This window comes from Scylla paramamosain, chromosome 8, assembly GCF_035594125.1.
Source record: "Scylla paramamosain isolate STU-SP2022 chromosome 8, ASM3559412v1, whole genome shotgun sequence".
Taxonomy (NCBI): domain Eukaryota; kingdom Metazoa; phylum Arthropoda; class Malacostraca; order Decapoda; family Portunidae; genus Scylla; species Scylla paramamosain.
This window is the reverse complement of record NC_087158.1, coordinates 22015745-22040622: the sequence shown is the minus strand read 5'-3', so window position 1 is coordinate 22040622 and position 24878 is coordinate 22015745. Positions and strand designations below refer to the sequence as shown.

The 24878-nt window shown below is 34.4% G+C and overlaps 1 protein-coding gene across 3 annotated transcripts; it reads left to right on the top strand.

The window, feature by feature from the left end:
- The first annotated feature begins 126 nt into the window (after positions 1 to 126).
- Positions 127 to 24635, top strand: LOC135102963 (copine-8-like). 3 transcript variants are annotated; one of them, XM_064008709.1, is made up of 7 exons: positions 128 to 284; positions 2843 to 2994; positions 4950 to 5670; positions 5878 to 6013; positions 7488 to 7721; positions 9394 to 9572; positions 10073 to 24635. In XM_064008709.1, exons 2-7 carry the CDS (start codon positions 2939 to 2941, stop codon positions 10406 to 10408), a joined length of 1662 nt encoding a protein of 553 aa, XP_063864779.1. In that variant the 5' UTR covers positions 128 to 284; positions 2843 to 2938; the 3' UTR covers positions 10409 to 24635. The 3 variants fall into 3 exon arrangements, with proteins under 3 accessions (XP_063864781.1, XP_063864779.1, XP_063864780.1); XM_064008710.1 differs by lacking the exon at positions 128 to 284 and adding an exon at positions 329 to 563; XM_064008711.1 differs by having other exon boundaries at positions 127 to 284; positions 9394 to 10212.
- The last annotated feature ends 243 nt before the right edge of the window (positions 24636 to 24878 follow it).

Here is a 24878-nt window from a genome sequence, read left to right as displayed (position 1 = left end):
TGATCAAGGACTTTGCCCTTTTGATTATTATTATTTTTTTTGTTTTGTTTATTCATTTATTTATTTTTTTTACTCGGCAAATGTCTCACGTTAATAGGAACAATATGCCGCATTTTGCATACTGATTCTTCTAGTATTTTTTGTCAAATACATACTAAATCAGGAGACAATAATAATAGTGATGATAAGAGGAGGCGTGGCTTTGTACAGTCACCATCACAAGACGGGCAATTGCGCCAGTGGAGTCGTAGACGTAAACACTGCACAACGCAGGGCACGTAGAGGTAAGACGACCACTGCTGGGCCGCTTTCCTTGTGTACCAAGCAAGAACATTTGTTTTCACCAGTGTCATCAACCTTCACTAGAGTTAAGTGATCGGGGCGAAACTCGAAAAGAGCTTCTTGCCAAATTAAACAGATGATAAAGAGATGATCAAGTTTTGGTAGTTCGTACTCAGTGAACTCGGAAAACTCCACATTCTTTCGTTGTGTAACACAAGTCGCGTGTGTAGTGTTATGCTTGGGAAATTGTCTGGGGAGAAAACTTCTTGTGGAAGATTAAGGTGAGAACAAATACGCTTACGTTAAATTGGAAGAGAGGATTTTCAGACGGACAGAGGAGCTGCAACATTTGTGATGAAAGTAGAGTGGAAACCCTAGAACAGTTCTTGAGAGATTGTACAGCATTAAGACAGACAAGAAGAAAGTTTGATGTGGAGGAAGTAGAAATAAGTAAAATTTTATTATTTGAAGGAGTGGGAGATGGGGACAGTTATAAATGTAAAGGGTGTATTTTGAATTTATGAAATTGCTGAAACTTTTAGAGAGAGTAAGCAGGGAGGGAGAAATGCAGGAGGAGCAAGGGGAGCAGATACCAGAGCCAACACCAGCACAAGATTAATAGAAGAATTCGCCGAAGTCTGGTACTGTTGCAAGAGCTATACTGGACGATATCATCTGATATGATCCGATTGCAGTCAGGGCACTATTGTTGATGTGTTGTCCCTGGCTGGCTGGGCCGTGTCCATTAGGTCTGAGTTGCCAGTTATTCATTTTCCTTGCATTGCTGGGAGGGCCTGCATATGGGAAAGTCCTCGCACACTCTGTGCATGTATGAGCAGTCTTGCCATGTGATTGGCTGCCACCTTCTCATTAGCTAACCTAACTAATCTAATCTAACCTAACCTAACCTAACCTTAACCTAACTACCTTGTACCAAATTACTTGATATGGTCTCTTATTTATTATAACACATTATTTCGGCTTGGTTAGGTACGGTTTGGTTAGTTAAGTTAGATTTGGTTAGGTTAGGTAAGGTTAGGTTAAGTTAGGTTAGATTAGGTTATGTTAAGTTAGCTGATGAGAAGGTGGTGGCCATTCACGAGGCTAAACTTTTCGCACCAATCACTAGGTGAGACTGCTCGCACATGCGCATAGTGTGTGGGGACTTTCCTGCGTGCAGGCCCTCCCGCATTGTTACCATGTCAGGTGAGGATATACTCTCTCTCTCTCTCTCTCTCTCTCTCTCTCTCTCTCTCTCTCTCTCTCTCTCTCTCTCTCTCTCTCTCTCTCTCTCTCTCTCTCTCTCTCTCTCTCTCTCTCTCTCTCTCTCAACAAGAGATACGATCATAAACCACACAATTATTTTCTAGAGAGAGAGAGAGAGCACACACACTATGCCCATTGTGTGGATGTATGGTCCATGTTAATATCTATTGCCTAGAGAGAGAGAGAGAGAGAGAGAGAGAGAGAGAGAGAGAGAGAGAGAGAGAGAGAAACACACACACACACACACACACTAAAATAAACACAGACTATGCACGTCTAGTGATGTAAAGGTGATCATATATCTTGTCTGGAGAGAGAGAGAGAGAGAGAGAGAGAGAGAGTATCCTCATCCCACATGGTAACAGACCGCAAGGAAAGTGTATAACTGGCAATTCAGACCTGCTGGATGCGGCCCAGCCAGCCAGGGACAACACATCAACACTGGTGCCCAGTCAAGTATGTGAAAAGAGGGTAAAATTGCCATCCCAGATTAAATGGAGCTTCTAGGGTTAGTTTTATATGGGGAGGGAGACTGTGAGTGCTACTATATAATTAATTTATGGTAAATTTGTAGTTTCAACCAATACGCTCCCTTTGACCTTCCCCCAAACCTACTAGACACGCCCATAAGGTCAACTGACCTAACCTAACATTTAATGATTGAAAAATTTGGTACATAACTATTGGCAATGAAAAGACTGTGAGTGTGTTGAATGGCAGTATGTGCCTCACCACAAACATGATGGTGGGTATTGTTTGACAATACCTCACATGGTATCCACATGGTATCAAGTGACAGTTAAAGGTATATCCTCAGCTTACAGCAAAACAAGTAAAAAAAGAAAAAAAAAAGCATTTTGGGACAGCCCAACACCATGTTTGTGGTGAAGTTCATACTTGTGTCCCTCATTGCACCATTTCTTCACCAACACACTCACAGTCTTCTCATTGTCAATAGTTATGTGGTGTATTTTTCAATTTCTTTCACCATTCTAGTAAAACTTTAACATTTGTATTATGTAATTGTGGCTTGTTTATTTTCCAGGCATCATACATTACCTTAGTAGAACACTTTGTTTAAAACAAAGCTGTTTTATCAGCTGAAGCAAGGAGTGGTCACAAAAGACATATGTCAAATACTGAATCTTACTGACCTTACTGTCCCTCTTTGTAACACCCCTTTGCTCACCATTCCTCCCTTCTTTTTGAAAATTATATTTTTTGTGTGTAATATGTCATGCATTGTTTCAGAAAATTATATTTTCTGTGTGTAATATGTCATGCATTGTTTCAGACTGTTGTAGGAGTGTGATCCTTCCTGTTGAGAGAGAGAGGTAGGAAGCTATCAAGAAAGGTAGAAAGTAGTAGCATAGCTCGTGATAACTGGATCATGGCTGGCTCAGCAGCATCTCCCACTTCCTTAGTTGAGCTTACTATTTCCTGCAGGTGAGAATGAGAACACTATTAAATTTCATTGATTAGGATTGAATTGCATTTTTTTATATATAAGGGTTTCTATTGTTGACTCACATTGAATTCATTACTGTATCATTTTCAGCATTATACAGAGGTTAGTATCCAAAGTCTTTTGGAGGCACTGTCCTATTGCTGATGAACTAGGGAAATTGGACGTTAAACCAAAAAAAAAAAAAGAAAAAAAAAATATATATATATCATACTAATCTCTCTCTCTCTCTCTCTCTCTCTCTCTCTCTCTCTCTCTCTCTCTCTCTCTCTCTCTCTCTCTCTCTCTCTCTCTCTCTTTATATATATATATATATATATATATATATATATATATATATATATATATATATATATATATATATATATATATATATATATATATATATATATATATATATATATATATATAGGTTAGTTAGTATGCTGACAAATTGGTGAAGGTTGCAGTAAGTGGTATTAGATAGTGGCCACTATTTCTTTGACCTACATTTGGTGAAGGTTACAGTAAGTAGCATTATATAGTGGCCACTATTTCTTGGACCTGCATGTTAAAATGAAGGCTGAAATATCTGAACTTATTTACAAATGTTTAGTAACATTTAGAAAGAAATGTATAAGAAAGAGGCTGTCATCTCCATTTTTATGTGAATGTGATGAATGTAATTATAACCTTTGTTTATACATGCAAGTAGGTGATTGACAGAAGATTGATTGGTGTTGATGTTTAGAGTAGTTTGCTTATTATTTTGAGGAAATAGCATGCAGGCAACAAATCTGAAAGAATATCATTGTCAATAATTTATAAGTAAAAGGTATTAAAAGGATTTGGAGTGCTTCATGTATTGGAAATATTATTGTGAAAACATTGATGGGACTAGAAAGCCTGAAACAGTTACTTCACAGAAACAAAACCTCAAATTATGGAAGTAATTGACAGAAAGAAAAGAATTATCAAAATGGCTGATAATTAGATCTTGTTGAGAGTATAAAGAAAGAAATTCAACAGGTTTAGGTGAGAGAAATGCCTCTAAGATGCTTTGTTAAACTTTCTGAAAGTGTACCAGAACATATTAAAAAAAGACATATCTACCACAGAAGTGGTAACAGTTTCCTTCTCTTTCTCATAGTTGAGAAACATAGATTCTTTGTTATTTAAACATTAAGTTATTAATTTGTGTCCATATACTGAGATTCTTTGTTATTTAAACATTAAATTATTAATTTGTGTCCATATACTGTTGGCTATTTTAGTCATCCACCTCTATAATTTCTTCCCTGTCTGTTGTTTTGTCCTTTTATTAATTTATACTTAAATGAATGTTTCCTTTTCCTCTTTTTTTCATAATATGAGTAACTTTCATATTTCTAACCTTTACTAGGAGAGCAGCATTTATAAGCTTAGTGTAATTTTTGTAGGTATTCTTTGCTTATTGGTTTTCTATTAATTTTTTTGTGTTTTAAATGTATTAACCACACCACAGTTGTATTGATGTAGGTATCATCATTTATCAACATTTTTTGTCATGATACTGAAAGCTACTTTCATATATTTGTAAACCCTGCATATTTTGTCTTATGTACATTACTTTTCATATACTTTTCTGGGAAAAAATAATTCTTATCTGCATTACCATCCTTATCATATTAGTGATTTTTGCTCATCTTCATTTGCAGGACTTTTTTGAATTTTTAACTAGGTAAATGAATGTATGTAGAATGGAATATTCATGGGGAAGATGTATGTCTGTATGTATATATGCATTATTAGTGGGTGGAAACCATGGTATTCATAATAAAGATAGTGTCTTATCATTATTTCAGATTGTATTACATTTGTATTATATAAGGTGTAAAATGTTTAATTAGGTTACTGAAGAAAAATTCTGAGTTGCCTACGATATGATTTAAATTTAAATATATTTGTCTATTTCCAGGAATCTACGTGACACAGATGTCTTCTCAAAGTCAGATCCGTTGTGTGTAGTATTTTATCAGCCTTTTGGATCAAAAGAGTGGACTGAGCTTAAAAGAACTGAATGTATAGATAATACACTCAACCCTGACTTTGCCACTAAGATCCCACTCACCTATCACTTTGAAGAACAACAAAATCTTAAGTTCAAGTTGTTTGATGTTGACTCTAATTCACCATCCCTTGATAACCATGATTACCTTGGAGAGTGTGAATGTACCTTGGCACAAATAGTCAGTTCTCGGACTCTCCAAAAGTCTCTGTTGGATCGCAGCCATCCTGGAGATAGTGGTTACATTATCATCACAGCAGAAGAACTTAGTTCATGTAAAGAGGAAATTGTTGTTCAGTTTCTTGGGAGGAATCTTGAAAATAGAGGCTGGTTCTGTTCCACTATCAACCCATTTCTTGAGTTTTATAAAGCTAATGAAGATGGAACATTCACTCTTGTGCATCGTACTGAACATGTACGTGGAGCAGAAGACCCAGTATGGAAGGAATTCTCCATACCCTTGCGATCATTCTGTAGTGGAGACTATGATCGCAATATTAAGGTTGTTTGCAATAATTTCAAAGTTAATGGTAGTCACAAGCACATTGGCACCTTTTACACTACAGTAAAAAAGATCATTGAAGGACCTGGTGGAGAAACTCCACTCTGGCTGATCAATGAGCAAAGAAAGGTACATATGTTTATTTTTGATATGTATGTGATATTGATAAGTATGAGAAAAAGTGAAAGTACTGGAAATATGTTGGTTTTTATTATAAGTAAGGGATTTAAATTTTAACTATTACATTCTTGATCACAACAGTCAGTACTCTTTTAGACATAAGAAGAGGTGGCTTGTTTCTTTCTAGCTAACATGTTTTCTTAATGGGCTGAACAGATGCAGAAGGGCAGCAGCTACAAAAACTCTGGGGAGGTGTTTGTGAACAAGGCTCACATTCGACAAGTATTCTCCTTTCTTGATTACCTTAAAGGTGGCATGGAGATAAATGCTTTCATTGCCATTGATTTCACAGGTATGTTTTATTTCTCAGTTTTTCAGTATGTGGCCAACCCACATGAGCTGTGCTTGACCTTGGTCACCCCACATTTAACTCTCACCTTTATTATCTTTTTATGACTAATTCTTGAAAAAAATTAGCATAACAGAGTAGTGTCTATCCTTACACTTCTTCCATGCAAGCTCCGGTCCAGTGGTTCCCAAACCCATGGTTGTGGGCCAAGTGAGGTTTTCAAAGTAACTTAGGGTTACTGGATGGTCTTTGAAAAATTGACATATTTATGATATTACAGTATAAAGGCAGAAAATTGAAATTTCAGTGTAGCAAGATTGAGAAATATTTCAGTATTATAGTCAAATTACTTTAACACAATATAAAGATCTCTGTGAGCTATGAAAATTTGTTCTAATTTCCTCCCTATCTTAAAAGGGTGTGTTTATAGTGGTAAGGTGTCATGCTTTCTATTAAAAAACTAAGAGAAGCACACCATTTTCAAACTTTACAAATTTGATTTGAAACAATAACAGTTGCCAGCACCACATGCAAATGTTAAAGTTTTATGCTTAGAGCATTAATTCACACTAGCACTATGCAGATGTTATGTACTGTTATTCTTTGTTTAATTAATGATTGAGTAATCAATAATGATGGTGATGTACACATAAAATTTACAGATTTTCCGTTATTGTGTAATTTACCACAGTGATTTTTCATCCAAAATATTACAAAACTAACTGTTTTATTCCATTATTGTTTTTTGTTGTATTTGTGTAGTATTTCTTGGCCTTTTGTATCATGTTTGCATTTCAGAATTTCCAACCTAAGAAATTTTAGTCCCTTTGTATGCCATAGGTTGACCCCCAATATTTGGAACTCAGAACTTGACCTGTACACAAGAAAATACAGTACTTGATTTGTAATACCCAAGTTCATTACTTTTAACCATATAGTGTTGTCAAGCCACTTCCTTTTCTCAAGCAACAAATTTCAACAATTAAGACTTTTGTTCTTCATCACACATCCAAATATCATTGCATGTATAGTTATTGGTATCTTGATTCTATCAGAAGTGTTGCATTTTTACTTTTATGCTTTCTGTCTTTTTCTTTCACCATATGCCATTTAGATTCAGCAACTTTTTTTCTCTTGTACAGCACAAAAGAGAAAAGAGGTTGAGTCAAGGTTTGAAGAAAGGCATAAATTCATACACACACACACACACACACACACACTTTGTGAAGAATTATAGTTTCCCAAGCAGAAGTATAGAAGCATGGAACAGACTGGAAGAGGAGGTGGTCTGTGCAAAAAAAAACATCCATGATTTTAAGAATAAGTTGGATAAGAGTAGACATGGAGATGGGGTGGCATGAGCATAGCTTCTTTCCTGTATGTTACAACTAGTTAAATGTAACACAAACACAGGAGAGTGTAATGGAACTCTGACAAAACATGTCCAATAATTTTTTTATAATTCTGTACTTTACAGCTTCAAATGGTGATCCCAAGTCACCACAATCACTTCACTTTCTACATTCACAAACTCCCAATCAGTACGTCCGTGCCATCACCTCAGTGGGAGAAATCATAGAAGACTACGACACAGACAAGTTCTTTCCTGTTCTTGGCTTTGGAGCAAGAATGCCTCCTGACTACACACAAGTGTCACATGAGTTCTTTGTCAATGGGGATCCTTCCAATCCCTTTTGTCATCGAGTCCAGGGTGAGTTGTTCGTGTTAGAGATTTTTTGTTTTGTTTTTGGTGTCATCTTGAAACTTCATGCAGTAAGAAAAGATAATGGTATTTACTGAATTTTTGTTTGTTCCATCAGTAGATGTTTTTATGACTTAACAAGTTACCATACATAAAGTGAGACATTCAATACAGCATTAGAACAAAGAAATTTATTCAGGAAAAAAAGTGAAACTGATAACAAATTCAAGTAACACACCTATTACAAATGGGATGGATAGATAGTGTGAAGAGAGTTTGTTAAATGCAAAAGAGATGTCTGGACAAGTTAAAATGCATAAATGGAATACAGCCTCAAGGACCTTCATGGAAGATTCACCTGCATCTGGTCCAATTAGCTGATTAGGTCAGATATGCAAAAAGAAATGGGTCAGATATGGTGCAGCAGGGATAAATCAGTTTCTGTTGTCAGCCTAATGCTAAGAATCCTGGGTATGTTGCATCATTGACTATGATTTTAATTTTATTGGGAAATGTTTGTCACTATTATTGGGAGAATGAGTTTGTGCTTATTGGAGCCTTGCCTCAGCTTCCCTCTTTACTGGTTATGTATATGGCATAGTCATAGTCAGAAGTCTGTTAATGCATCACACTCTTTTCTACTGTCTTTAGCACTTTCCCTTAATCTTAAGTCCTCCGATCTTTTTAAAGGATGCTTACAAAATATAATGACAGAAAATGCAAAGCACAGAGGAAATTAGCATGTCAGGTTTCATGACTTATGACTGGCTTTTCATAGATAATTGCAGCTTCTCCCTCTCTCCTTGCTTCCATTGTCATAGTTATTATTTTCTAATTGAAATTTGAATTCAGGAAACTCCCTGAATTTATATTTGCTTGCTATTTGTCAATTTAGCAGTTTTTAAAAGTGTTATCTCACTTTCAATTAATATCCTGCTGTAAGCTTTACACAGTACAAAAGTGCTTCTATTCAAAAGTTACAAGCTTTGGAAGTTAGTTGCAGTGATGTTCATTAGTTAATATAACATACATAAGTCTTGAATGCAGAAATGAATGAAGACAATTAACAGTAAGTCCACATGGTGAATATTTCCTTAAGCAGATTACTTTCTTTAAGCAAACTATTTTTCAATCATTACAAGCATAACTGTCAAAATTGAGAAAACCCTTGTATTCCTATGACTAATCAACTTCACCAATGTAGTGGAAAGCTGCTACTTGAAAGTCAGTATATGATCTAATAATTACAGGGCTATTTGAATTAATATATTTTCCCTTTAAGAGTCCTTGCTATTTGGCCATGCATGCACAATGATTCCAATAAGTATTGACTGATAGCAATTTATAAGACTTTGTGAGCCTAGTGGTGGTTCATAATTGCTTTTGGATTATAAGCAGTGTTGAATCTGAATTTTTTAATTAAGAGCTTTGATATTTTCTACTCCAGCTTGGCTGCTATTCCAAGACCATGTTAGATAGATATTGCCACCATATCCCCTGTGCTTTGTAAAAGGCAACTAAGGCTTTGTTCAGATTTGTCTCTGTTATTCACTGTCTGCTATCAATATAAAGTACAAAATTTTTCATAAGTTCCTTTCACACATGTTAAAGTGACCATTGTTTTCAGTTCATCTGTACATGATTTTTTTTGCCCCATGTACCAAGTTTTGTGTATACGCAGGAGTTCTTGAGGCCTACTATAACTGCCTGAACCGTGTACAGCTCTATGGACCTACCAACTTTGCCCCAATTGTGAACCATGTAGCACGCTTTGCTGCCTCAAACAAGGATGGGGATAAGTATTTCATTCTTCTGATCTTGACGGATGGGATCATTACAGATATGCCTCAGACCAAAGAGGTAAGTGGGTGTCTTCTCTCCATAGTCTTACTTGTGAGTCAGGAAGTGATCAACCAGTTATTCCAAGTCCCTTGAGGGAGTTCCAAGGAAAAGATGTATAAAATGTATTATATAATTAGATAAGACAGTGCTCCTCATAATTCTAGACTTGCTTGTCTAATGGTTTGAAGAAATAATGGACCATGTTTAACTGTCCCATTAAACATTTAGACTTAGATGTTTTTGAGTAAAGCATCTTGTTAGTGAAACCCATTCTATCTCTTAAGAGGTTATGGTAGAGTCCTCAGAAAAGATATGATACATCATGGACTCTGAATACTTAAACAAATTGACCACATCAGTAAGGTCACAACTTTAACAAGCTGCATGACAAAAGATTGTTTTAAGATCTTCTATAGATATAAATCTGTACAGGTATAGTTTTGAATTACTGACTTATTTTTCATTTTACTGATAATTATTTCAGGATTTTTCAGTTGATCTTCCAATCTTTATTCCAGGCTATTGTAAATGCCTCCTCCTTGCCTCTGTCAATCATCATTGTTGGGGTTGGTAATGCAGATTTTGACAACATGGAAGAATTGGATGGAGATGTGGTGCGTCTTTCCAGCAATGGTCGGTATGCTTCCCGAGATATTGTTCAGTTTGTTCCATTCAGGGATTTCTTGAAGGGGATTGGGGATCCTCGCACGGCTAGGCTTAGACTGGCACGAGAGGTTCTAGCAGAGATACCAGACCAGGTTGTTTCGTATATGAAAGCCAAAAACATCCCACCACAGCCGCCAAAGGTTAATGAGGCCCACTTGCCATCAGATCACACTGCCATTGATGCCTAACACATCTAGTTATGTGTATTTTTTATGAATGTTTCACTTTTATATGGTATTTATCATATATTCTTTATGAAACTCGTCAACTTTTACATTGATGTAATCTAGTGCATGGTGATATCCTGTACTATTGTGTACCAGTCAGTGTTAGAAGTACTTTATGAAGTAAATCTAGTTTATGTAGAACAAGCAGTACATGGCAATCTCTCAGTGCACTTTAGAATTGATACATTTTATAAAGTTTTCAGGAAAATATTGCTGTTCATTGATGATATGGTATATTGATTATTTTGCATGCCTGTCAGTGCCTAAAAAAAATAATCACTTAAGTTTGTTAAGTTATTCAGGTTTAAGCAGCATTAGTTTTATGCTGTAGGTAATATTTCATTATAATGTATTCCATCAGGAAAAGCAAAGGTGTCACAGAATCTTGATTAGTTGGTACCTATAATGGGTAGATGGCAATCAAGTAACTAGTTCAGTGCACGGTGGGTGATATTGCAAAGAAGAAAGTCTTTATTTGCAGACTTAAAAAGATTCAAGGAAGCCAAAACTATTATGAAGACATCATGAAGTAAAAGAAAATCAATATAAATAAAACAATGAAAAGTTAATAGTAAATAGAAATTTTGGAAGGAAATTTCAATTAATCAGTAACGAATATGCAAGTCTCTTATCATCTGAAGGGATGCAATATTTTGCAAATGTGTCGTGATATATGCTTGATGTGTGAAGAAAGTAATAGAAATTGGCAACAATGGTCAAATGATATTTTTTAAAGAAATCAGGATGAGCATATGAAAGGTTAGCAGGAGGTGATACCAGATTGTGAAATACTTCACAATTTTTAAGAATTTCAGTGTGATTCTGAGTTCAGACAGCTGGATGACTAAACTTGCAGGTTATTGATCATATCTTGTTTATTAATGCATATTATTATTAAGGAAAATTATATATATATATATATATATATATATATATATATATATATATATATATATATATATATATATATATATATATATATATATATATTTTTTACTATCGATTAAGCAGCAGAATCTTTGCAGCTTTATTTTTGTGGTGGATATAGATAAGAGTATAAGTTTATTCATGTCAGGAAAATTGATGTGCTCCTCTGATGACCCTCACCAATCTTGAAATATGAAATTACACATGGTTAACCTATCCAAAAATTTTCTCCATGTAACTCTGATGTGCTTTTGCAAGAATTGGAATCCTAAATTGTGTATGGTTATCTTATGATTGTGTAATTAGCACATAACTTGGGTGAATTGAAATGTATCCAAGTTAAGTTTAATTGAATCTTAGTCTGATTTATTGGAATATAAATCAAGTTTATGGCATCATAAGTCAAGTTTAGTGGGACTTGCTTATAGTTTATTAGAACTTCAACTTATTTTGGAGTCAGAAGGACTGCTGAGCTCAAAAATTTGCTTTGCACTACTGGCTCAGGAACTCAGTTGTTGTGAAAGGTGAGAGTCAAGAGGATTTTGCTTCCCACAACACATTTATCCCAACTACAAATAGCTTTTGCATGTTTCTCTCCATTTCATATTACTGTTGTAATCACCTTTAAATTAGTATATGAATATCAAACCCTCCAGTCAGAAATGCAAACTTTTGTTCTGCATTCTACTTTGATTAATAATTATTATTGTTGATTTTCATGTTTTTCATCTTCCAATTCATATAAATGTGCATGATGTGAGTGTTTTAGTGTAAAGCTGCATGCATGGTAAAGTGGGTTCTTAATTTATGTGAAGGATATATTCCAAGTAAATACATGTAATATGTAGTAAGTAATTCAGATTGCAATCAAAATTTAAAAAATACAAATTAAGTTAATAAGACCATCCAAACTTACCATATGCTCTGTATCGTAGTGTTGATTATTTCCATTTCCATGCATATTCATGTTTTAAATATTTTTGTCAAGTTTGGGACACCTCTCATTCTAAATATATGTGCTTCCAACATGTGTAAATCAGGAAAGTCCTGTTCTTCACTGCTACTTAGTATTTGCATGCTTCATGTAAGTTCAATACTTTTCATTGTTTATCATTGGTCACAGATTTGACAAACTTTCTATTTATTTTGTGTATGTCCAATAAATCCATCTCTTTCTGTGAAGTGATTGAAAAAATAGTTCAGTGGTATACTTTCCAGAATTTTGGAAACAATTCATGGAATATCTTTGATCATTATGTGTATATAAAATTCTGACAGCATAAGTAAACCTCCTAGTTACTCCTTTGAAGATGAATTTTATGAGTAAATTTACCCACTAACTAATATTTTTGTAACTGATAATATCAAGGTCATAAAAAAATTCCTCCATCCCATAAGAATGCCTGTCAATGCTTTTATTCTATTGCTCATTTGTTACCTGTTTCTTACATACCAGTAACAATGTGGCATATACTGAACACAAAATTCCATAGGAGTGATTAGATGCTGTTCCTTCTTTCCTTAACTTGCATGAGTGATTTTGTCTTTAGCTGTATGTTGTTTACTTAAGTCCTAATTAGAGTAAAAGTAAATATATTTAGTAAAAAATAACATTTTATAAATAACAAGATATTTGTAGATAACAACTTGTAGTGAAGCACATCATCATGAATAATTTTTCATGATGAATAACCAAGTTAATTTAGTGATATAAATTGTAATGTCTGACAAGAATTTGTGATTTGAGAGATAAGGCCAACTAATGGTCCTTGGAGTTACATAAAGACTGCTACTTTGTATTGTGCGGCAAGTTTAGGTTGGAGTCATAAATGGACAAGAGGGATCAGTGCTATGTAGGTCACCCATACCTGAGAAACAATGGCAAATTATTTGGGAAGGAGGGTGGAGTGCATCTAGGAAATGAATTCAGAGTGAATTCAGCTTAGAGGTAAATATATCATCATGTGCAACATGAGATTATCATTGTTTATTGATAACAAAGAAAAAAATGTATTCAAATGTGGTCATGTATGTTGTTTCTTATTGCTGCACACATTATATCAAAACTAGGACCAAAATGTAGATTACTATGCAGCGTAGTGCGGTGAAGTGCAAATTAAGGGCTTCGTACATTTCTTCATCAAATATCCTTAAATTACAAAGCTCTATAGATAAGTTAACAAATTAATTACAATGTTACAGTATTATTTGTAAAATTTAGGCTGTGAATCAGCCATTTGATTCTGTATTAGCCTTAGGCAAATATTGGTGACCTAGAGACATGTAATACTGTCCTTCAAAAATTTTAGTTTCTTGAATTATGATAGACTGTATTATACTGATTATGTATATGTATATATTATTTTCACCTCTTAACAGTCATGAGTTCATTTAATGTGAAGCTTGTTCTATGGAGAGGTTTGCTATGTTGAGGGTGTGGAAACTCCATTTTTAGATCTTGAGGAACATGTTGAATAGGAAAGCTCTCAGTGTTAGCCACAAAGATCTAAAATCAGTTAAATATGTGAAATACCTGTTCACAAAAGGAAGGAATATTTGTTTTGTAACTTTTGAAGGTGCTGATGCATTACTTGATGCTAAGTCAGTAGTAATAACCCAGACATTGGCTTTTAATTGCTGCTTTGACAGTTTCGTCTAGTTAAATTTATTTGGATTTCTTCGCATTTTTCTATGATAAGGGAGACTTGTTGGTTTGCGTGACTGCATAAATCTTAAGCATGCTTTCCTTTATTTACAAAAATGTACTGAGTTTGGAAGTTAGCTTTTAACCTCTCTTGAGACTTTATATGAAAAGTTGGATGATCAGAGATGTTTGCAAGCCAGGAAGTTGAAGGATAGGGTATCCCCCTGTGCATATACATGTCACATTAAGTGCACCTTAGAGGGATCTCCCATATGTGTGTGTGTGTGTGTGTGTGTGTGTGTGTGTGTGTGTGTGTGTGTGTGTGTGTGTGTGCACCTTAAGTACAGTTATATTAATGTGGTTTTCCTTTGTTTTTATAGGACTTTAGATAAACTTTTATCGTACACAAATAAGATTATTAAAAAGCTTCTTGACTTGAAATATTATGGTGGAGAACACATTAATTAATTACATTCATTATTTCTTTAAAATGAAGCTGGCACCTTTGTTTTCCTTTTTGTTATTTTTTTACTAAACCAGATACAAAGGTTTCAGGAGTAGGATGTCATGTTTAATTTGATTCATACTGTAGTCTTGATTAAGCATGGCCAAACCACTTTATTCTAAGGATTTAAGCATGGATGCCATGGAGATTCCCCTGTCTGTTGCTCTGCTACCTCTGTCACTGTACTATTTTTATTGTCTAGTACATTAACTATTTTTTACTTCAGAATGAATCTCGACACTCCCATTTCTTTTTAAAGTGCCATGAATATTTAGTTTTCTTTTTTTAAGGGGAACAGTATATGCCTTTAACAACATTTGACAACACTGCTTTCTGATGTTACCAGGGCCATAGTGGCTGGCCACAGCCATGCACCACAAATCAAATGGAGGGGGGTGACTGAGGTCATTCCTTCTCTGGCCACCTCACACAATGGAAGCTTCCCTTCCTGCACCTGCCATGCACAGTGGTATTAATTAATTAAATGAAAGGAAGAGAGAGAGAGAGAGAGAGAGAGAGAGAGAGAGAGAGAGAGAGAGAGAGAGATGGCTGAAATGGGGTTGGTAATAGCAAGGGTATTCTTGTACTGTGTAGTCAGATTTGGTCATGCAGTAGACAGCTGAATTCCCAATGGGGCCCACACCTAAATGTATGAACCTCTGGAAATTTTCAGCTTTGGACTACTATGGTGAAGTTTTCTGAGGTTATTCATTATACTAATACTTGAAATATTTGAATGACTACCCTTACATTTATGTGCTGTATCATGTTATGTGCTAGACTGACAGTCTGTGATGGTTTTGAGTATAGAAAAGCATTTTAACATTACTTATATCTACAATAGTTATTATGTATTGATTTTTCTCTTAAGTATTGTTAGTACATTAGATCCCTGTAGATTAATCAGACTTGAATATTTGATGCTGTAGTACAAGATGTGCAGCTAACTTTCCCACAAATATAAAGTAGCAGCATTACCTGGGTTCACTGAATGACCTCTATAAATTCAGAGGATGTAGTTGTTACAGTGCCATAAAGGAATATACTATGGACTAAATTATAGTACAGGATTGTACAGTGCACTACAATAATATTATAGTGCAGTACAGTGCCATATAGGGCAGCATAATTCTCTTATTATACCAGGCATGATTGATTGACAACACAGAGTAGTGCAGTATAATACAGCATTGTGCAGTGTACTGCAGAGTAATGTCATTAATTTTATTAAAAGCACAATGCTTTCATTGTACCAGACATGACTATTTATCATCACATTGTTCACCACATTTTTTTTATTATACATAAATTATTTATATTAATTTGTTCATCATACATAATCTGTGCTCATTTTTATCTGAAAGAGTGCATTATTTTCATCACCAGTGATTAATAGTGATGAATGCTTTTAATTTTGTAAGCAAAATATGACCTATTAAGTCCAGTCTGTGTGGATCCCCTTTTCCCCTTTGAGCTCCCTAATGCATGTTTTTTTTTTTTTTTTTTAATGAAAGTGTAAGGCTTTGCTTGCTTATATCATTATTGTGTATCTTGTGATGGGGTTATGGCAATATGACTCACAGCATTACTTTTCAGTATGCCAGCATAACACATTTTTGGGATTAGTGTGTTTGGCTCACTCCTAAAATGCCTCAGGTGTGAATCTGGGACTGGCAGGAGACAAAATTTGATTTTGTCTCCTTTCCCTACTACAATCCTGTTTATCTTGCATTGAATAGGTACAGGAAATAAGTTGTATAATTGTGATTTTGGCAGGAGTAAGGTGCCAGCAGTCCTTCCTGCTTGTGTGTGTATATTAAAGCAAACACATTTCTACAGCATTTGTTTACGTACCTGGTTTGTCATATAAAACAAGAAAATATGAAAATTTGTCAAAAGCATAATAATCATTTATTTTCTTGGAAGCAAAATAGAAAAAGAAAACTAAATTTAGTCCAACAATGTACTCCTTTCCCAGTGTTGTTAAAAATATTTTTATTGTAAGTAAATTGATTAAGTTAAATTATATTAAGATTATGAAAACATCAAAGATGTACTTGTTGAACACTAGTGTTTGTATATTTGTATGTAACTGTATAATTTAGAGGTATTTCTTTATATATGATAAAAGTTTAAAACTTATAAAGAATTGGTTGTAGGTCTGTTTACCATCTGTTATTTTGAAATGTATGGACTTTGTACTGTAGTGATTTTAGAAATTAACATTCTCTATGATTTTGCCCAAAGGTACCAATATCTTATGTGATTATCTTTTATATTTCATACTACAGTGCCTCCCTAATTCTTCAGCAATTTGTTTATCTAGTATTGAGTATCAGAGATGAGGTACACTTAGTACCATTTCTGATGGCAGACATTTGACCATTACAGTGTATGTAATGTATCTTGTCTTTACTCTTATGACTATTGACCTGGATGTTGAAACATTAATTGTTTTCATGGGTTTGCAGTTTCATACTGATGGAAGAAAACATTTTTTTTGTTGGTAGTAATTGGGAAAAAACTCATTTCTATCAGTAATAGTATATGTGAATGAAAACTGCTATAAACCTCTATGTGGCAGTGTCACAACTACTATGTAGATCAGTGGTTCTTAACCCCTGGGTCGTGACCCAAATTTGGATCACCAAACCATTTCAATGGGTCACCAAGGATATATATGTGCATAGTTTTTTCCCAATATACCTATTCAAAATGTTATCAACATGGTGGGTGTTATTGTGAGAAATTAATGTGATAGTTTATCACGACAATGATATTAGGTTATTGGTTATCTGATAGTTATTTTTCCCACATTATCAATTCATCAGTATTGCCGATACTTTTGGTTCCAAGCTACTGATAATGGATAATTTTAGTTTTTGGAACGTGAGCATGTTGAAGTTTTAATATTTCAAAATCAAATGAAGTTATTTTACTTAAAACAGTACTTTTCATTTGTTAAGAGACAGGATAAACATGTAATTTTTTCTTGAAGTTTTCTAATATAAAGATAAAAATAAAGATTTGGATTTATCAATTTTTTGTTTAAAATATCATTATCGTTATTGCTAGTATTGGAATTTTAGATTCATCAATTTATTGGTTATCACTTATCTGGTGATAAATTTATCGCTAGTTATCGATTATTGCCAATAAGGTTATCATTATTGATTTATCGGTTATCGTGATAATTTTTTTCATTATCGTGCCCAGTTATGGTTATAAAAGTGACCTATTGAAATGGCTTGGTGATCCAATTTTGGGTCGCAACCCAGGGGTTAAGAGCTATTGCTTAATGATCTTTAATGCTTGGTGCTTAAATTCATTCACTCACTCACTCACTATAAAGAGAATTTCCTTGTCATTGCCTTATGGCCTTAGTTGCTTGGTGCTCCAATTTACTCATTCACTCACTTAATTTAGAGAATTACTTGTCATTAAAAGAAAGTCCATTATCAGCCTCTTCACACTGTTAAGTGGAGGACTGCAATGAATTATTGCTTTATAGTCATCTGTCTCACCTCTCATAGAGCACTCTGGTGGTTGCACTGTAGGTCCATAGAAACATTTAAGGGTTACATAATAAATGCAGAAGCATCATTTCATCACTCGACTGAAATTATGAATTTGAATTTATTTAAATCCCTTGTCAAGTGATAAGTACATACTAGTTGGGTACATATGTTAATTGCCTGAAATACAGTGAAATATATATTTGTGCCTCAGAATAAATGCTGATTTAAAAAGAAATATGTATTGCATCACTAGTTGGGGCACATAGGCTAACTTAACACCATTGGAACAGTTGCCATATAGACACTTCGTTAAATGAACTTGGGTTTTTGTATGCTGTTGGGCCTTGCTATGGATGTAAGTGGGCAGCTGTGCTATACCTAAGCTTGGTTGTAATAAGGCAGTCCACAAGACTATCCCTTTCCATCAAGGGCTGATGGGGGTTAGTGTGTGAATGATATGTGTGAGTGGGTGTGGTGCTTTGTCTGGGCCACCCTGTGTGGAATTGGCCTGTTATATAGGTTGATAGATGAGATTTTCCATTCAGCCTAAGAAACAGACTATTGGCAATCGGCAGTTAGGCAATCCCCAGTGTGCTCTTGCCATATTTGCTCTAGGGTTATGATTAATCTGATATTTTTATGTGTAGAGGTTTGTTCACTTCTGTACTTACTACAGATTAAGTCCTGTCTGGGTGAAAATCTAGTGTAATTTCCCACTTTCACATGGTTGATGCTGCAATAATGTTCATTTGTAATAATAACTTGTGGCCATGTACTGTAGTTCCCAAAACACCACTATTGCTCATAGTGGCATAGTCATCCTATGGGTGTGGTTGCTCCTTAGTCTGAAACAATATCCCATAACTACCAGAGCTGTGTGGACATTATTTGTTGCTGTGTGCATCATTCCATGTTCCTTCCTTGCATTAAAGAAAGCCTTATCACTTCTGATGGAAATGAACAAAGCTGAACTATTAGTAATGATAATGAAAAAAGTTGGACTGATCCAAGTAAAAAATAGGGAATGTTCCAAGTCTGTAACACATGTGTATTCACCAACTTTTTTATGTGATGTACTGGACTTGTGCTATACAGCCTGTCCGTTATTTCTACCTCAAGTGTAGAGAAACCTGTTAACTTTAGCACTCTCCTATATTTAGGTAATGTTCTATGGCTGTACCTATATTGAACATGTGATATATTTTATGAATGAAACACATTTGCCATCTTTTATAAATGTAGTTCTAGCTTGGGATATCACATACACTGATGCAAGTGGCATTAATGTATTTAGTTCAGTGTTGGTGTGATCAACATTTTGCACAATTTCTTTTCCAATAAGATAATCTCGTGGCATAATGGTATGTTTAAGATATTTAAGATATCCTTTTAAATCATGAATGATCTTGTACTAGATTTGGGAAAAATGCTGATTTTGAAAGCTAGTCTTGGGTACATTATTTGTGTATCTAATTACTCCACAAAACATGACGTGACAGCAAACATGATTCGTTCCAAGGTAGCATTTGTTATGGCAGATGTGTGTTATTGTGACTGAAGAGCCTATGGGAAAAAAAATTAATTGGTTTCAGGGAACCAGAAAATAATAAAAAAAATTCCCCCCCCCAAAAAAAATGCATCAAAATGAGCACATTTGCTACTACATTTGAATAACACAACATATATATACAGTACTCTCCCAAGTGTCATGCCTTGTCCTAAATTCTTAGTATCCTGAGTTTTGCACTGCTTTGGCAAGTATTGGTCACATTCACCTACTGTTGATGTCACTTGTATACATAAAGTAAATCCTGTCTAAGTTGGAGTTTCTCTCTCTCTCTCTCTCTCTCTCTCTCTCTCTCTCTCTCTCTCTCTCTCTCTCTCTCTCTCTCTCTCTCTCTCTCTCTCTCTCTCTCTCTCTCTCTCTCTCTCTCTCTCTCTCTCTCTCTCTCTCTCTCTCTCTCTCTCTCTCTCTCTCTCTCTCTCTCTCTCTCTCTCTCTCTCTCTCTCTCTCTCTCTCTCTCTCTCTCTCTCTCTCTCTCTCTCTCTCTCTCTCTCTCTCTCTCAGTAAATACTGCACATTTATGAAACACACACACACACACACACACACACACACACACACACACACACACACACACACACACACACACACACACAGTCAAATTGTGCATGTTTGTTGGTCAACACAGAAATTTAGATCAATCAGTTGTTACTTAATTTTCCCCAGTTTTATTCTCTCAAATTGATATTTAATTTTTTATAATATTTTTTCTTGATGTAGTTGCAAAACTTTTATTAAATATTAATATGTGAATTTTATAATGCACTTGATTTACTTATGTTGTTTAATTTTTTTTCTGACTATATATGTCAATGTTAGTGAACGTCATGGACCTACCTGGTTGTCCCTTTGATGGAAATGGTGTGTGAAGTACAACAGGTAGTCGACAAGTAAACTGCAAGAGGGGAAGAGTGAGGAAAAAAGAAGGTAACTTACTTATGTTAATGCTAGAAGGGTAAAGAAAAATTATTATTGATGTATATAATTTTAAGGACAGCATTTTAGGGAATATTTCTGATTCATCGGTGAATATAAGAAAATGAAATGTGGATTATGGGAAAACATAAAAGAATGAAAATGAAATGTGGATTATGGGAGAGCATGCTCCTGAGAAAGGTTAGGGCACATGGGATAGATGGGAAGGTGTTAGGCTGGATAGGGTCATGGCTTAGTGACAGGTGACAAAGAGTTGTAATAAACGGCTCAAAATCTGAGTGGGGTCATGTAATTAATGGGGTGCCACAGGGATCAGTATTAGGGCCAGTGTTATTTATAATATATATCAATGACTTGGATAGTGGAATTAGTAGTGATGTTGGTAAATTTGTGGATGACACAAAGATAGGTAGATTAATTAGGTCAGAATCGGATGCCATCGCCTTGCAGGCAGATTTAGATAGAATGAATGAATGGATGGATAGATGGCAAATGCAATTTAACATCAATAAATGCAAAGTACTTAGCATAGGTAGAGGAAACCCACACAATAGGTACACATTAAACAACCAAACTCTGGTAGGTACAAGTTACGAGAAAGATTTAGGAGTTATAGTTAGCTCTGAACTCCGTCTAGGGAAACAATGCACAGAAGCCAAAAACAGGACAAATAGGGTACTAGGATTAATTTTTAGGAATGTTAAAAGTAGAAGGCTGGAAGTAATATTAAAGTTATACTTGGCCTCATCTAGACTACGCTGTGCAGTTCTGGTCCCCACGTTACAGGAAAGATATAGGTCTATTAGAATCAGTACAGAGGAGAATGACTAAAAGGATACAGGGGATGGGGAGTATTCCTTATGAGGTGAGATTGAAGTTGTTAAATTTACATTCTTTAGAAAGACGTAGGTTAAGAGGGGACCTGATAGAAGTCTTTAAGTGGTATAATGGTTATAACAAGGGGGATGTAGGCAAAATTCTTAGGATCAGCAACCAGGGTAGAATAAGAAATAACGGGTTCAGGCTTGAAAAATTTAGGTTTAGGAAGGAGATAGGAAAAAATTGGTTCTCAAATAGAGTGGTAGATGAATGGAACGGACTCAGTAATCATGTTGTTAGTGCCAGGACACTAGAGAGCTTTAAGAGAAGATTAGACAGGTTTATGGATGGGGATAATAGATGGAAATAGATAGGTATATTTCATACAGGGACTGCCACGTGTAAGCCTGGTCGCTTCTTGCGGCTTCCTTTATTTCTTATGTTCTTATGTTCTTATGAATATGCGGTTGATGGGGCTTAATGAGTCGCAGAGGAACAGGATATTATTTACCTCTGTAATACATTTGTTCTCTGTGAAAGAGTGGAATGTTTAGCAAGCATGGAGGAGATCCTTTCAGTGTCTCCAGTATCCAAAAATTACAGTGCATATTGGAAAGAAAACATAAATAAGTAAGTAAAAAAATAAGGTGATAGTAATAGGGAATCAATATTTATAGCAAATGTAAACTAGGAAGAAGTAAAAAGAGTATGTGAAATAAATAAATTTAAGACAACTATAACACTGACATAAACTAAAGAATTTGAAGGGAGGTGATGAGATTTCTGCCATGGCTTTCCTTCTTAGAGGTATTCCAACCAAGGCATTGGTTTATACAATTTTCTTGGACTTTATTTGGTTATTTTGTCATCTGTGCCTGTCATGTATGTGTTTAATTACAAATATATTGCTACATATATATATACTTAAGATTCTTACATGGCTTACATTTTAGAATGATCTCTGGAGTAACTTTCCAGTTTTAAATTTTTGATCCCTTTTATATAAGTAATGCAATTTAATTATCTATATATTTTTAATTAAACATTGAGGTTTGCAAGTACATAATATGGTAACAAGTATTGCCTCCCATGTGGCCTTGTTATAACATTAAGAAGGCTTGATAAAGATAATTGCCAATATCATAAAACTGTTTTACTGCAAGTAAACATAGTGTGGCACTATTGTGAACTTGGCAGTTACATTTTGGTTTTAATTTTTTGAAAGATGTAAAACATTTTTTTTTCTTTACTTAGAAATTGTCATCACACACACACACACACACACACACACACACACACACACACACACACACACACACACACACACACACACACACACACACACACACACACACATAGTGGAATACAAGTAGACCATATGAAGAGGTTATAGAGGCAAGGAATGTACACCAACTAAAGAAAAAAATAGATGTATTGGTACAGAGCCAGGATCACATAAGTGTAATGCAGGCTGTGTGTGCTACAACTACAGCTAAATACACAACTGAAAAAGCTATAGTACAGTAATTAGTGAAATAGCTGTAGTACTTGTACAAAATGAAACAATCAACAACGAAATGCACAAAGCTGATACAGCAGCATCTTTGTTATGAAGTATAACCTGTACAGAAGTGTAAGGATTCTGGAGCTTAACTTTTAGGATCACTGAATTTGAAGGCAAACTGATAACCTTGGAGGTGAAAATATTGAAAGCATATAAACTTATTAGATTGTCATGAGCATTACATTAGCAATGAATGTTGGAGTTATGAAGCATTGCAGTCACTTTCAGAATGAAGACTGATCTGTATACTTTAGATAATAAATTTTATGTAAAGTATCATTCAGTGCATCTTAGGTATTCAATAATGAATGTTTATATATTTTTACTTAACATGAAATGCATAAAAACAAGACTTGTTGAAAATAGGTAATACCATAAGAATCTTTGGAGTACTACTTTTTACAAAGGGAATCAAAGCAAGATAACAGATTCTATCCCACTATTCTGCTATTGCATTAATTTCTATTCTTTGCCATGTCATGTTTTGATGTAGGAAACCAAGTCAAGTTGGTCCCTGCAAATTACTCTTGTAATCTCATATACCAAGTACAGTCTAGATCTGATTTTTATGGACACACACACACACACACACACACACACACACACACACACACACACACACACACACACACATTACATATACTATACTGTACTTTGCTTTCAATGTATGGAAGAATGAAGTATGATATTGAATTAGATCACTAGTGCATAATCACTATGACCTATTGATGGATGACAAAACTGTTACAAGCATGCTCATTAGTGATTTAATAAATTCACTTTGCCTCAGTCATTATCATGGTAATGCAGTAACTTCCTTTTTATTATGAAGATCAAGCGTTTTGTGTTGTGTGGTATAATGGTAAAATAATGGGAAACAAGACAGTGATGTATTGATGATACCCAAATTCTTAAAATATTCTGAAAATGTTAAATTTAGTAGCTCAGTTTGGGATAGATCAAAACTAAGGACATTTCAAAACTCATGTTATTAAGGTAAAAGTGACTCTAGAACAGACTAGTAATTGCTAACACATGGTCATAATTAAAAAGTCAGAGAAATATAAGATGCAGAAGCAATCTCCTACAAGCCTCTCCACAAAGATCTCAGGTTTTTTCATTACAGAATCTGTCTAATAAGTATTTAGAGAAGTTAAAAGTTGTAAGAAAGCCTTTTATTGTAGTAGTTCTTTGCATAGACAAAAGAATGCACTGCACAGCACATTGAGAGTAGATGTACATGTAAGATGTGTACAAAATGGACCATGTTTTACATGACATAGGGATTCAGCAGTACTAGAGGAAGTATGCATGTATATCTAAACTTTGATAATTTATGAGGTAGCTTATATTGTCTTAGTGGATTAATGTGACTTGCATGCCAGTTCACTAATTCCTTCCATATTGTAAGGATGTAAAATGTACATATGGTTCCTGAAATAAGGGATGAGATACATGTTACAAGGTTGCATTCACTTCAATTGACACATGTATACACAAAAATAGGTACCTATGAAAAAGACTTAATGTGTAGTGTGATCTCTTTTATACTTTCATATACTAATGTTAACAGGGCATCGTTTTACTATGAAGTATTTCCACCTATGGTTATTTGTTATATTTGTGTGATGTATTTTTATTGCTCCAGTTTAGAACATCCAGTTAAATGTATTGTATGTTTGAAATATATATATGCCAATACCTTATCAAACTGTGGATCATTTATAAATCCTGTTTGAAATATATATATATATATATATATATATATATATATATATATATATATATATATATATATATATATATATATATATATATATATATATATATATATATATATATATATATATATATATATATATATATATATATATATATATATATATATATATATATATATATATATATATATATATATAAAATGTTAACTGTAGAATGTTGTTTCGCACAATAT

Bases quoted from the DNA above. Each gene is read 5' to 3' on its own strand.
- LOC135102963 (XM_064008709.1), top strand. From the start codon at position 2,939: ATGGCTGGCTCAGCAGCATCTCCCACTTCCTTAGTTGAGCTTACTATT. The intron at 5,671-5,877 runs GTACATATGTTT...TGGGCTGAACAG, and splicing joins TGATCAATGAGCAAAGAAAG to ATGCAGAAGGGCAGCAGCTA. The intron at 7,722-9,393 runs GTGAGTTGTTCG...GTGTATACGCAG, and splicing joins CTTTTGTCATCGAGTCCAGG to GAGTTCTTGAGGCCTACTAT.